The sequence below is a fragment of the Myotis davidii genome, unplaced genomic scaffold (genome assembly GCF_000327345.1).
Source record: "Myotis davidii unplaced genomic scaffold, ASM32734v1 scaffold395, whole genome shotgun sequence".
Classification (NCBI taxonomy): domain Eukaryota; kingdom Metazoa; phylum Chordata; class Mammalia; order Chiroptera; family Vespertilionidae; genus Myotis; species Myotis davidii.
The window spans coordinates 1,760,181-1,773,539 of NW_006287904.1; the positions used below are offsets into that span (position 1 = coordinate 1,760,181).

Below are 13,359 nucleotides of genomic sequence, written 5' to 3' on the forward strand. Positions count from 1 at the left end.
CCCTCATTCCTTTCTCATCCTTCCTATTGCTTCTTTCCCAGACGCCTTCACTGGGCTGCTGTTCTCTGGCCTGTACATCCCTCTTTTGTTCCTTCAAAGATATCCTTTTTCCTTCCCATCTTTGCCTTTTACACCCCCACCCCTCACCAAAACAGAAGGGAACCAACATTCAAATAAATTTGCTTAAAGAAGCAAGTAGGGCTGAGAGCCAGGCTGTCCTCCGACCTCAAAGGGCTCCATACAGAGGCCTCGGGCTGTCACTGAATCCAGCTCTTCACTCCAGGCGTGCTGTTGCCACACAATTTGTTCTATTTTCTTGAAGAGGCTAATCGACTCGGTTAGGACTGGCTGCTGCTTTGCTTCTCGGTGTTTCACCGATTCATGGAGAATATTGAGATAATGTGTGTTCTTTGTGAGGCCTGAGAAGATCTTTGCTCTTGTCATTGCCATTCAAGATCCCTCTTAAATCCCTGGTGCAGGGGGCCTCGGGTGGCAGAGAGTGTCAGGAGATGGGTTTCTCTAACTCCAGCTGCAGGGTGCTTAGGAAAGCACGGAGCTGGGCCCCTTCCCAGGGAGGCGGGTTCGGCAGAGCTGGTGGGCCTGAGGGTCTGCATTTCTAACAGGCACCTGTGGATGCTGACCCTACTGCCCTGGGGACCACACCCTAGAGAAGTGAGACTTGAGGGCAGAGGTTGGCCAATGATAGCCCACCGGCCAAATGCAGCCTGCCACCTTTTTTTTGTAAATATGGCTTTTCAGTGGAGCAGCTATGCCTGTCCATTTGCATATTGTCTCTGTCTGCTTTCAGGCTGCCATGGCAGAATTGAGTAGTTGTGACACATGCCAGATGGCCCTCAAAGCTGAAAGTATTGACAAGTTGGCCTTTCACAAAGCGTACCAACTCTGCTCTGATGATTCCTTAGTACCCTGAGCTCTGTGGTTCTAATTATGGGCACAGACTCCCCCTTTCTTTCACTGGCTAAGTACTCTAGGACCCTCACTGCCAAGATGCCCACCCACTAAATCATGTTTCCTGAAAGGAAAAATAGCCTGAGACTTGAAGTCACTCTTTGCAGCTCACAAATTACCTTTTAGACCCTGCAGCAACCTAGATGGTGTTGTACCCATCTTAGGGAGGTACAAACTGAGGCCCAGAAGGTGACTCTCGCCTAACCTGTGCTCCAAAAGCAAGTTCTTGACAAACCTAGATCTTCTGTCCTTTCTATGTGTCACAGTGCCCTCTGTATACAAGACCAAATACAAGATGGGACTTGGTGTATTAGTCATCTGTTGCCGTGTAATAAATATGCCAAAACTAAAAACAGCAGTAAATATTTATTATCACTCACAATGTCTGTGAGCCAGGAATTCAGAGTCAACCTGGCTGGGCAGTTCTGGCTCAGGTGTTTTCCTGGCCATCAGTCAGATGTCCTCTGGGGCTGCAGTCACTTGACTGGGACTGGAGGATCCACGTCTAAGGAGATCACCTACCTGGCTGGCTGTCGGTGGGAGGGAGCCCTCAGTTCCTTGCCATGTGGGCCTCCCACGAGACTGCTTGCAACTTCCCCAAAGCATGTGATCCGAGATTGAGATAGCCAGGGGGCAGCTGTATCCTTTTTATGACCTAGCCTCCCGAGTCACCCGCGTCATTTCTGCCAACTCTGTTCATCAGAACCAAGCCCCTATATGCGAGAGAGGTGTGTATTCCGAGTGGTGTGTCAAAGAAGTGTAGCCATATTTTAAAAGCAGCCCTGTACGCAGACTTCCATTCCATGGCTTGCTGGGAATATTGGGGTCCTGATGGATTGTCCCAGTGCAGGCCTGGTTGGTCATAGAATGTGAGTTCTAAGCAAGCGCAAGGTTAAGTCACAAATGACTAGTATGACCCACACCTTGAGCTTTGTTCTGCTCTGAAGCACCCAAGGGCACTTGGGGAGTCAGGGAGGCCCAGAGGGGGCACCTACCTCAGGGCCTGTATGCAAGCGGGAAGCAGACCAAGTGGTTTGAAATCCCCCTAGTGGCTCAGGGATGCTCCCCCCAGATGCTGGCCCCCACTCCTGAGAGTTGCTTGTCTAACACCATCCTCCGCCCTTTCCCAGGTTGGTACGAGGCCTAAAGGGGTTAAGCTCCTTATTAGAGAAAGCAGCAGAGCCCGAGCCTCCTCAGCCACCCTGGTCGGTCCTCCCCACAGTCCCTCCTGTGGAGGGTCAAACAGTCTTCAGTAGACACTTCGCAGGGGCACACGGAGACCATGAACTTGTGGGTTAAATTCGCCCTTCCAAGTCTTTGTGTTAATGAATCCTTATCTCAGCCGGCTGATAGCAGACCTGTGTGATCTGTCAGATCTGTCTCCAGGCAACATCTAGTCCTAACGGGTGAGAGTACCAGACCGAGTGTATCCTTCCACGTCCTGCCACCTCTGTGGACTGAGCTGTGAATGCAGGAGCTCATCCAGACAGAGGGTAAATTCTGATCTCCACTGAACAGGGACTGTAGCGCCTTAATTGTTCATAAGCAGAGCTTGGCCACCCTCTAGTGGATACATGGAGAAGGTCGCCATGCTTGCTGAACAGAATTGGATAGAGATGCCTGGGTGGAGGACTCCCCTTGCCTCCAGAAGGGAAGTGCCCGGCAGGTGTGGGGAGCCTCTGCTTGAGCATGCTGTGGCTCCCTAATGGTGTGGGGAAGGGAGACACACTTTTGTCCTGTCATCTTCTCTGGCTGGATGTATTAATAGTCTGGCTTAGCCCGGCTGGCATGGCTCAGTGGTTGACCGTCAACCTGTGAATTAAGAGGTCACTGTTCAATTCCTGCTCGGGGCACATGCCCAGGTTGTGGGCTCGATCCCCAGTAGGGGGCATGCAGGTGGCAGCCAATCGATGATTCTCTCTAATCATTGATGTTTCTAACTCTCTCTCCCTCTCCCTTCCTTTCTGAAATAAATATGTATTAAAAAAAAATAAAAGAATTCAGAGCTTGAATATTTCTCCCAAGCCATTTAACCATGGGAGACCCACATTACCCAATGGGGTCTCTGTCTCAGAGTCTTAGCATTGCCGGCACCACACACATTTTGCTAACTCCCAGTCACTCATTTAAATCTCAGACTTCCCCTGACCACGCAGATTGGATGGGTCCTTATGCTTTACATTCTCATATCAGCCCCATTTCCTTTCACGGGACTTATCACAGTGTGTGGTGAGATACCCATTGATGTACCTTCTCCAGGGGCGGAGACCATGTCTGTTTCCCCTCATGATTATCTACCTGTGAGGTTTTTTAATGAATGAATGAATGAATGCTGCCCAGGTGTGCTTTATGACACACCTGTCAGGAGAACAGCAGCCAGGCATGGTCATGCTGTTGGGTTCCCGCGTCGCAAGGCACATCAGAGTAAATCTACAATAGCTGATTTCCAATGCCACTTCATTGCACGGCATTAATGCGGTAAGTGATCAGAAGCCCAGTGAAGTATTTCAGAGGTGTGCTGAGCTCACACCTGGTACAGCGCAGCTGCCCAGGGCAACGCCAGCTGGCAACAGCTGGAGCGGTGCTCCTAGGGCAGCCTCGTTCATCGTCAGGAGTCACCTGTCTGTTTTCAAGACTGAAAGACAGATGCAGTCGTGGGGCTCGTGCCAGTCAAGGCTAGCGCCAGGTAAATCAGCCAGCCGTGTGCTACGGCAGTGTTGCACTTCCTGCTCCACCAGCAGCGCCTAGAGAAGCCCCTGGCTCGTTGTAAACGCTCGGAAGATATTTGAATAAATGAGACCCTTCAGCACCATCAGGCGGGTCCTTTCAGCAGCAGAATAGCTGTCACGCAGCTCACAGGCTGCACAGACTGGCTTTACAGGCGTCTTCACAGACAGACTTACTGTGTCTCCTGTACGACTGTTAAAAATCTAAGACATCTGTGTTTTAGTCCCTAGGATGTCCGTGGGCCTGTGCATGCAAAGGGCAGAGGAGAGCTGTCAGAATCAGCTCGCTGAGTCTCCAGAGGGGACCATTGATGATTTTCCATTAAAAATGTTTCTTGTTATGTTCAGCTGGCGTGGCTCAGTTGAGTGTCAACCTGTGAACCAAGAAGTCATGGTTTAATTCCCGGTCAGGGCACATGCCCAGGTTGCGGGCTCAATCCCCACAGTGGGGGGGCGTGCAGGAGGCAGCTGATCGATGATTCTCTTTCATCATTGATGTTTCTATTTCTCCCTTTCCCTTCTTCTCTGAAATCAATAAATATATATATATATATTTTTAAATGTTTCTTCTTAGAAAAACACAGGTATTTGGTACTGTTCAGGAGCAAGCGATCTCATTTCATAGCACCAGGCAGTAATGGAAATACTCTGTTTGTGATGACTCTGGGTTGTCAAAAGGATTAGCTGTGTCAGGAACACTGTACTTAATTGTAAAAGGGAGATACAGAAAACGCATTCAGCGGAGCTCATTACCCTATTGTTTAGGAAGGAGGTTGGAGTAGAGACCTTGCAGCGCACTAAACAATAGAAATCTTGAGCTTGATAAAGGGTATTCACCACCTACTCATAACAGACATCATACAAATGTAAAACATCCGAGTGAACGACGACACAGAATAAAATAAGGGTGCTCTCTGTCATTGTGCTCTGGAAGATGGTTCTGGAGATTCTGGTTAAGGCAATCACACAAGAAAAGAAACGAGGCATAAATATTGGAAGGCGTCCAAAGCACCGTTCATTATCACAGGTATCGTAGCCAGACAATGCTAGGGAATCAGCTGAGATCAGTAGGGTGGTCAGATACCTGTAGAACGAAAAGGCTTATAGCAACAGCGGTTCTCACCCCCAGGCCTCCTTATGCCAGAGGCCTCCCTCCCCAGGGGCAGCCGCCTGAGACACCTCTGGCTGTACTCCCATTCGTAGGAATGAATAATATGTGTGTGCTGCCGCCATCCGATTCAATTTCACGTGTTAACTAGTAACTTCCTGTGACTGGCTGTCTTCGCTTGGGCTGCCATGGCAAGATACTGTGGATTGGGTGGCTTACATAGTAGGCATTTATTCCTCATAGTTCTGGAGGCTGGAGTCCAAGATCAAGGTGTCTTCAGGGTTGGTTTCTGGTGAGGCCTTTTCCTTGGGCTGCAGATAGCTGCCTTCTTGCTGTGTGCTCACATGACTTTTCCTTGGTGCATGCTGTGTGTTTGTGGGAATAAAGGGAGAGAGGGAGGGAGGGGGACTCCAGTCTCTCTTCCTGAAACTTATTAATCAGATATTAGACCTCCTGAGCCTGTACTCTTTTTTTTTTTTAATATATTTTATTGATTTTTTAGAGAGAGGAAGGGAGAGAGATAGAGAGCCAGAAACATCGATGAGAGAGAAACATCGGTCAGCCGCCTCCTGCACATCTCCCACTGGGGATGTGCCCGCAACCCAGGCACATGCCCTTGACCGGAATCGAACCCGGGACCTTCTAGTCCGCAGGCCAATGCTCTATCCACTGAGCCAAACCGGTTTCAGCCTGAGCCTGTACTCTTAACTTCTTACCTTATCTCTCCTGGTTTTTTGTTGTTGTTGTTGTTTTTTCATCTTTTTGCTGTCTTTTCTAGAAGGTTTTCTCAATCTTATCATGTAACACTTCTATTGAGTTTTTAATATCTGCCGTCCTCTTTTTCATTTCAAAAGGCTCTGAACACCTCCTTTTGGTGTTCCACGATCATAATGTCTTTTCTCCCTGCAGACACTGATTTTTTTAAACGTTTTTTTTGTGCCTCCCTCTTCGAAGTTACTTTCTTCTGGTTTGTGTCTTGGTCTCAGCTGTCCGCCCTGTTGTACAGGCTTTGCCCTCAAAACAGATCTGGTGGCCTTGGTTGTCTGACTTTGTTTTAAGAGGATAAAGCTGTTCTTCCCGTTGAGGAGATGGCAGGCGAATCCACTTTCCAAATCTTTCTAGAGACCCGGGGGCCATTCCACTTTATCCTGATCTAATCTGTGAAAGTCCTGTCTGCTTCTGAAACTTGTCCTGAATTCACTCCCTTCCCAATAGTCACTGCCATGGAGTTGGTCTTGGATACAGTCGTCCTTGGATACCTGCAGGGGATTGGTTCCAGGACCTCTGACGATACCAGGATCCAAAGATGCTCAAGTCCCTTATAGAAAGTCGGGCAGTTATTTGCATACAACCGACGCACATCCTCCTGTACACTTTAAATCATCTCTAGATGACTTCTAATGTCTAATGCAATGTAAATGGTATGTAAATAATTATTATACTGTCTTGTTTAGGGAATAACGACAAGGAAGAAAGTCTGTAAGTGTTCAGTACAGATGCAACCATCATAGGTATAACTACATGGCAGATGTCAGCAGCCACGTAACCTTTGGTAGAATCCACGGTGGTGGAACCGCGGACACAGATGGCCAACTGTGTATCATCTTCTGCCCCTCGGATTATCATGACCGTCTCTGAACTTATCTCCTCACACCTACCCTTTCTCCTCCATGTGTCCATTTCAAAAGAGTGGCCTTATGAAAACATAGCCTGATCTTACCCATCATTGTCTTGCTCAAAACCTCCCCTCCGCCTTTGATAAAATACAGAATCCTTAGGTGTCCACGTGGTCCGACCCTCCCCAACCTTCCTAGCGTTTTGCACTGATGCCTTTCCTGACTGCACGTTCTTACATGTTCAAGAAGGCAGAAGCCCTTCCCCCTCCAGACCTTTGCCTGTGCTGTGCCGTCTGCCTAGGACAGTGGTCCTCAACCTTCTGGCCCTTTAAATACACTTCCTCATGTTATGACCCAACCATAAAATTATTTTCGTTGCTACTTCATAACTGTAATGTTTCTACTGTTATGAATCGTAATGTAAATATCCGATATGCAAGATGGTCTTAGGCGACCCCTGTGAAAGGGTCATTCGACCGCCAAAGGGGTTGTGACCCACAGGTTGAGAACCGCTGGCCTAGGATGTTGCCTTCCCTCCAACTTCAGGTTACTCTGCAGCATGGCCTTCCCTGAGACTTGCCAGGCCTGCTACAAGGTCCTGCCTTCCTGCTACAGTCCCTTATCACCCTCCCTTTGCCTTGATAGCATTTCTTTCATATCTGTATTTACCCAAATACTTCTCCCCACCAACTGTACCTAATGTTTGTGCCCTGTTCTGTCCCTGGGGTCTGAGAGCGGGAAGCCAGGCACATTAGGTGCTCTCAGCTGGTAAACAAATGAGTGGAAGCTCCACCCCTCGTGTTGTGATGAAAAGCACTCTAGTATCCTGTTCCCTGTAAAACAGAAATGCAGTCGCTTAGCAAGTCGCTCAGCAAGCTGGCACTCTCAGCCAGAGCCGTCCTGGGCCCCTGAGGCTGTCTCCTGGGGGTATGGTTTATCAGGGGTGGGCAAACTTTGACTCGAGGGCCACAATGGGTTCTTAAACTGGACCGGAGGGCCGGAACAAAAGCATGGATGGAGTGTTTGTGTGAACTAATATAAATTCAAAGTAAACATCATTACATAAAAGGGTACGGTCTTTTTTTTTTAGTTTTATTCATTTCAAATGGGCCGGATCCACCCTGCGGGCCATAGTTTGCCCGTGGCTGGTTTAGATACGAACTTTTCCCTTCCTTTTTCTTATTATTTTGCTGTTTTTGTTTTGTCTTTTATTTTGGTGGTTGCTAACTTTTTCGTGGCTTAGGAATAAAGTCCTCCTGGCCCTTGGGAGGGGCTGGGATGTGAGAGGCGTCCCTCGCTTTAGCCTTCCTGAGTTCAGGACTAAGCATGCCTGGGATTTAGGTCAGGTTCTTTGCCTCAATGAGGTCCCCCTGTAGGCAGCAGTGACGTGGATTTGGCTTTGGGTTTGGTCTTGTTCCTCAGCAGTGGTGAAGCGTTGAGGACTGTTGCTGGATAGACCTGCGGCTTATGTTAAAACGCTGAGTGCCGTGCCGGCCTCACTTAGCCTCCCTTCCGAAGGCTCTCAGGCCGCCTGTGAGGAGGGCGGCCATAGCAGGTGCCGAATCCTCAGTGGTTCATCCCCTGAGAGACGGTTGGTCCAGGAACCTGCAGTCTTGTTCCCTGGACGGGTATCAGCCTGTGAGCAAATGTTAGCCACAGATGAGTGTTGTTTTGCCCCTCATGATGTTTTTGTTAAATATATTTTTATTGATTTCACAGAGGAAGGGAAAGGGAGAGAGATAGAAACATCAATGATGAGAGAATCATTGATTGGCTGCCTCCTACACACCCCCTACAAAGGATCAAGCCCGCAATCCAGGCATGTGACCTTGACCGAAATTGAACTCGTGAGTCTCCAGTCTCCAGGCCAATGCTCTATTCACTGAGCCAAACCAGCTAGGGCCCCTCATGATGTTTTAAAACTCTTGTTAGTGCCAACATTTAAAAATCAAGATGATCCCCCTACCAGCGTGGCTTAGGTTGAGTGTCGACCTATGAACCAGGAGGTCACAATCCGATTCTCAGTCAGGGCACATGCCCAGGTTGCGGGCTCGATCCCCAGTGTGGGGCATGCAGGAGGCAGCCAGTCAATGATTCTCTCTCCTCGTTGATGTTTCTCTCTCTCTCCCCCTCTCCCTTCCTCTCTGAAATCAATCAAAATATATTTTGAAAAATAAAAATAAAAATCAAGGTGCACATGTAGAAACTTGAATTTCTATTTTTTTTCCCTGGGGGCAGGGTGGGGATTAGGGATTGGGAGCAAAACCAGCTCATAACAATTGGCTGAGAAGAAATTGCCCCTTAAAACAAGACATAGTTTTTCTTGGTTTCATGGTCTCTGCCCAGCCTACCATGTTCATTTGTTTTCCCTTCCTGGTCTTTGTAGGCATGTAAGTTTGTAATCCCTATTATATGTGTAAAAGTCACATATATGTATGTATGGGGGTGAAAGGTATAACTGACACTCTGTAATGATTTTTTTTCTCTGTCTTCTTTTTCTTTACTTTCTCCTTCCTCCTCCCTCTCCCACTGCCTCCATCATTTCACAGATTCTGGGACTACTGGTATGGACACTTATCGCCGGAACGGAGTACTTCCGGGTCCCTGCATTTGGCTGGGTCATGTTTGTAGCTGTATTTTACTGGGTCCTCACCGTCTTCTTCCTCATCGTCTACATAACGATGACCTACACCAGGATCCCCCAGGTGCCCTGGACAACCGTGGTAAGGAAGCCGGGCGTGCTTCAGGTCCATTACCCACTAGGTAGGATGGAACGTAGCCCTCCTCTGGTCGGTTTTGCATTTTAAGAACTTGCAGTGGCTTGAGGAACTGACTCAAATGCCCCTCCCTGCCTAGAGCGAGGGGCCTGCTTTGGGACAGTGCTCTCCCAGGGCAGGTGCTGCAGGGTGGGGCTCCTGCTGGGGCCACGGGCTGAAGCCCTTCTCGCTGGTGGCATCTTCCTAGCCAATACGTTGCCATGGCTGAATTGGATGGAATGGGGGTCAAGAGCAAGTTGAAGGAGACTGGGTGTGTTGGGGGAAAAAGGAGGGGTGTCTGGGTGTGCTGTGAATGAGATGGTATAAAACCCTCCCCTCCCCAAAACACGGGGGAGCTGCCTTCTCGGAGCCCTCGTCCCCAAGTGTCCAGAGGAGCACCTGACCGCAGCCAGGGTGCAGTTCTGCCCAGTTCTGAGGTTCGGAGGTACCCAGACCTCCCCACTCCAGCTCCCTAAACACTCCAGCGTCTGTCTCCCCAGGGTCTGTGCTTTAATGGCAGTGCCTTCATCCTGTACCTCTCGGCCGCTATTGTGGATGCATCGTCCGTCGCCCCAGAGAGGGACAGCCACAACTTCAATAGCTGGGCGGCCTCCTCGGTGAGTGAGCCCCTCATCCCTCTGGGAATCAGGAGGACAGAATTGTGGGCCGGAAAAAGCCCTGCCTGCAGTAGGACACCCTGGCAATTAGCTGATTGGTTTGCAAGCGTCATAAATTGGTGAGGCTGTGCTTGCCTGAAAGCCAAATGGCTAGAGCCAAGTAAGTAGTTGAGGGAGAAAAAAGTACTCGAGGCATTCTAAGAATCATTCCACTGACTGCAGTTTACTAGTAAGTGGGGAGAGAGCTGCAGGAAATGAGCACGCTGTGATGCTCTGTGTTTGGTTTTAAGTAGAAGTGTCTGTGGGTGCCTTGAGGACGCTTAGAAAAATAAATATAAACCAACAAAGAGGTTCCTTTCAGGAACTGTGATTGGGTGATGAGTGTGGCATGAGGGGCTTCTGCTTTTTAATTAGTGCGCTTCTGTACAGTGTGCAGCTTTAAACCATTAAGTGTGTAATGTTTTTCTAATTTAAAAACTTCATTTTGAAAGTTTGTCTAATATTGATCTTAAAATATCCCATCCGCCAAAGAAGTGTTGGTAGGGGGAGCAGGGGCAGGCCAGAGTGGTGATGTTAAAGCTGATCGATGATACACGGGTGTTCATTATATTCTTTGCTTATATTTCAAAATTGCCGTGGAAAGGTAGAAAGCGCGGGGGCACACGAGATTAAACACCGAGCTGTGGCGGCCCTGGGCTCACAGCATGAGTCCACTGAACTGCGTGAAGGTTGCTCCGTGAGAGGGGCCTGCATTTTCCGACTCACCATTCACACCACACACCTCACGGGGGGGCTCATCACTCCCTCCTGCTGCCTGACTCATTTACGGTAGCTGAACCTGTGGCAATCTGGGGGTAAGCCCTGGTCTAAAATTGCCTATACAGTAGTCCCCATTGTACGTGGTTTTGCTTTCTGCCGTGAGTTATACCCTCAGTCAACCACGGTCCAAAAAAAATCTTAAATAGAAAATTCCAGAAATAATTCATATGTTTTAAATTGCACACCATTCTGAGTATCATGCTGAAATATTACACCGTCCCACTCTCTCCTGCCCAGAATGTGAATCATCCCTTTCTCCCCTCATACGAGCTCCCTTGCCCCTTAGCAGCCTTCTTGGTTATCAGGTTATGAGAGAGAGAGAGAAAGAGAGAGAGAGAGGGAGAGAGAGATCACATTTGCATAACTTTTATTACAGAATGCTGTTGTAATTGTTCCTTTTTATGATCAGTTATTATTAACCTCTTACTGGGCCTAATTTATAAATTAATCTTTATCATAAATGTGTATATATAAAAATTAGTATAAAAAGATTAGGGAAAAAAATAGTCTATATAGGGTTTGATGTCATCCACGGTTTCCGGCATCCCATGGGGGTCTTGGAATGTAACCCCTGCAGAGAAGGGGGAACTACTGTACTAAATTGGAAATATGGGTGCTTTCCTCAGATCCACACCACTATATTCGCCCCTATTTGAATCATACTATAACTAAACATCTGCCTTTTCATTAGTGCGCTTCTGTACAGTGTGCAGGTTTAAACCATTAAGTGTGTATTTTTTTTCTAATTTAAAAGCTTCATGTTGAAAGTTTGTCTAATAGTGACCGTAAAATATCCCATCCGCAAAAGAAGTGTTGGTGGAGGGAGCAGGGGAAGGCCAGAGTGATCATGTTAAAGCTGGTTGGAGCAAAACTATAAACTTTCCAGATATGCTCCCCCAAAATAAAAGATATCCAGAAATCACTTCAGAAGGAAGGTCATTGAACCAAGAAAGCCTGGAGTCAAGGAATGCTGTGGGTACATGATTCAATGGAGGTGACATGATAGCGTTTGCTGACTACAATGTACCCTAAACCCCTTTTCTATTATGCTTTGTTTTCTCCAGTTCTTCGCCTTCCTGGTCACCATCTGCTACGCTGGAAACACATATTTCAGTTTTATAGCTTGGAGATCCAGGACCGTCCAGTGATTAGCCATTTTGAGAATTATGGAGGCGAGGGGGGTGGGGTAAGGAAGCCTCTCACTGTAAAAACAGCTGTAGGTATACTGTATATTTCCAGAGAATTGTATTTAACTAATGTTTTTATATACTTAGTTAAATTTTGCTCACGGTGGTTTGTTACAATGAAACTGGACCCCTATTTGCAAAGAGCGATAGATTGTAATGACCTCTTCAGGGTCTTGTCAGATGTCTTCACAGACATTATTATTATTATTTTCTTAGGTGATGTATACATGGATAACATGCTTATATGAAGAATGTGTCAAGTTTGTAAACCTTTAACTTTTAAAATGCCAGATTTTTTTTCGATTAAATGTTTCAAAACCTTGGATAATGTTGTATTGATTTGAGGAAGGAGACCCAGGTGGGGTGCTCTCCTTCATCCTCTCAGGGCTGTCCAGGTGTGATATTGCTACTTGTCCATGGCCACTAGGCTGGGTGGCAGCAGAGATCCATCTCCCCAATTCTGGGGATCATCGGTGTCCGTGATTCTCACGTGCTCATCACAGGCCCAGAGAGCATCTCAGGAGACACTGGACTTGGCGCTTGGTCAGGAGCCCGCCCTAAGGCGTGCTGCTGAGTCCAGTGAGCGATGTCTGAGTGGTACTCTTTCTCCTGATACCTATTCACATCAGTGCACAACCATTAAAAGGATAAATACTCACATGTATCTTCAGCTCCTCTTGCTGACCACAGTGACACATAGACCATATTTTGTGGGGAATATCCAGACTGGAAATTCTCATCTCCGGTCTCTAGCACTGCTGCTTTATTTTTTGCTTTTTAAAAAATATACATGTATTTTTTTTTATTGATTTCAGAGAGGAAGGGAGAGGGAGAGAGAGAGAGAGAAACATCAATGATGAGAGAGAATCATCGATCGGCTGCCTCCTGCACACCGAACAATGGGATCAAGCCTGCAACTCGGGCATGTGCCCTCGACCGGAATCGACCCTGGGACCTTCAGTCCACAGGCTGACACTCTATCCACTGAGCCAAACTGGCTATTTGTCACGTGGATATTCGGCATTATCCGCCGGCAAGGCAGATGTGCACTTAGAGGAAGTGCTTTTCGGCGGCACGGTTCCTGCTGCTGCAGTGTATCTCGGGTGATTTTTCAACATGAGCTTCTTGTGAAAAACAAAAAACCACAGAAACGTTAGTCGAGTTGATGACAGTGGAGAGAGTTTCAGCCACGTTCTCGCTCTGCGCACGAGACCCTGTGACCTCTGCTCTTCTGCTCTCGGTTAACCGAGCTGTTGCTTTCTGTTTGTGTTATTTTTATATGGTTTATTTTTAATTGATTTCAGAGAGGAAGGGAGAGGGAGATGGAAACATCAATGATGAGAGAGAATCATTCATCGACTGCCTCCTGCACACCCCACACGGAGGATCAAGCCCACAACCCAGGCATGTGCCCTGACCGGGAATCGAACCGGTGACCTCTTGGTTCCTGGGTCGATACTCAACCACTGAGCTATACCAGCCGGGCTGCTGTCAGTTGTTTGTTGTTTGTGTTGGTTTTCCTACTTACCTGATTCTAATTCCGTATCCAGGTTCCATTTAC

At 47.8% G+C, this 13,359-nt stretch overlaps 1 protein-coding gene across 1 annotated transcript; it reads left to right on the forward strand.

Annotated features, from left to right (window-relative positions):
- The first annotated feature begins 6,978 nt into the window (after positions 1 to 6,978).
- Positions 6,979 to 12,123, forward strand: CMTM8 (CKLF like MARVEL transmembrane domain containing 8). Its single transcript, XM_015561248.1, has 4 exons — positions 6,979 to 7,014; positions 8,969 to 9,142; positions 9,676 to 9,792; positions 11,676 to 12,123. The coding sequence occupies exons 1-4, from the start codon at positions 6,979 to 6,981 to the stop codon at positions 11,757 to 11,759; spliced, it is 411 nt and encodes a 136-aa protein (XP_015416734.1). The 3' UTR covers positions 11,760 to 12,123.
- The last annotated feature ends 1,236 nt before the right edge of the window (positions 12,124 to 13,359 follow it).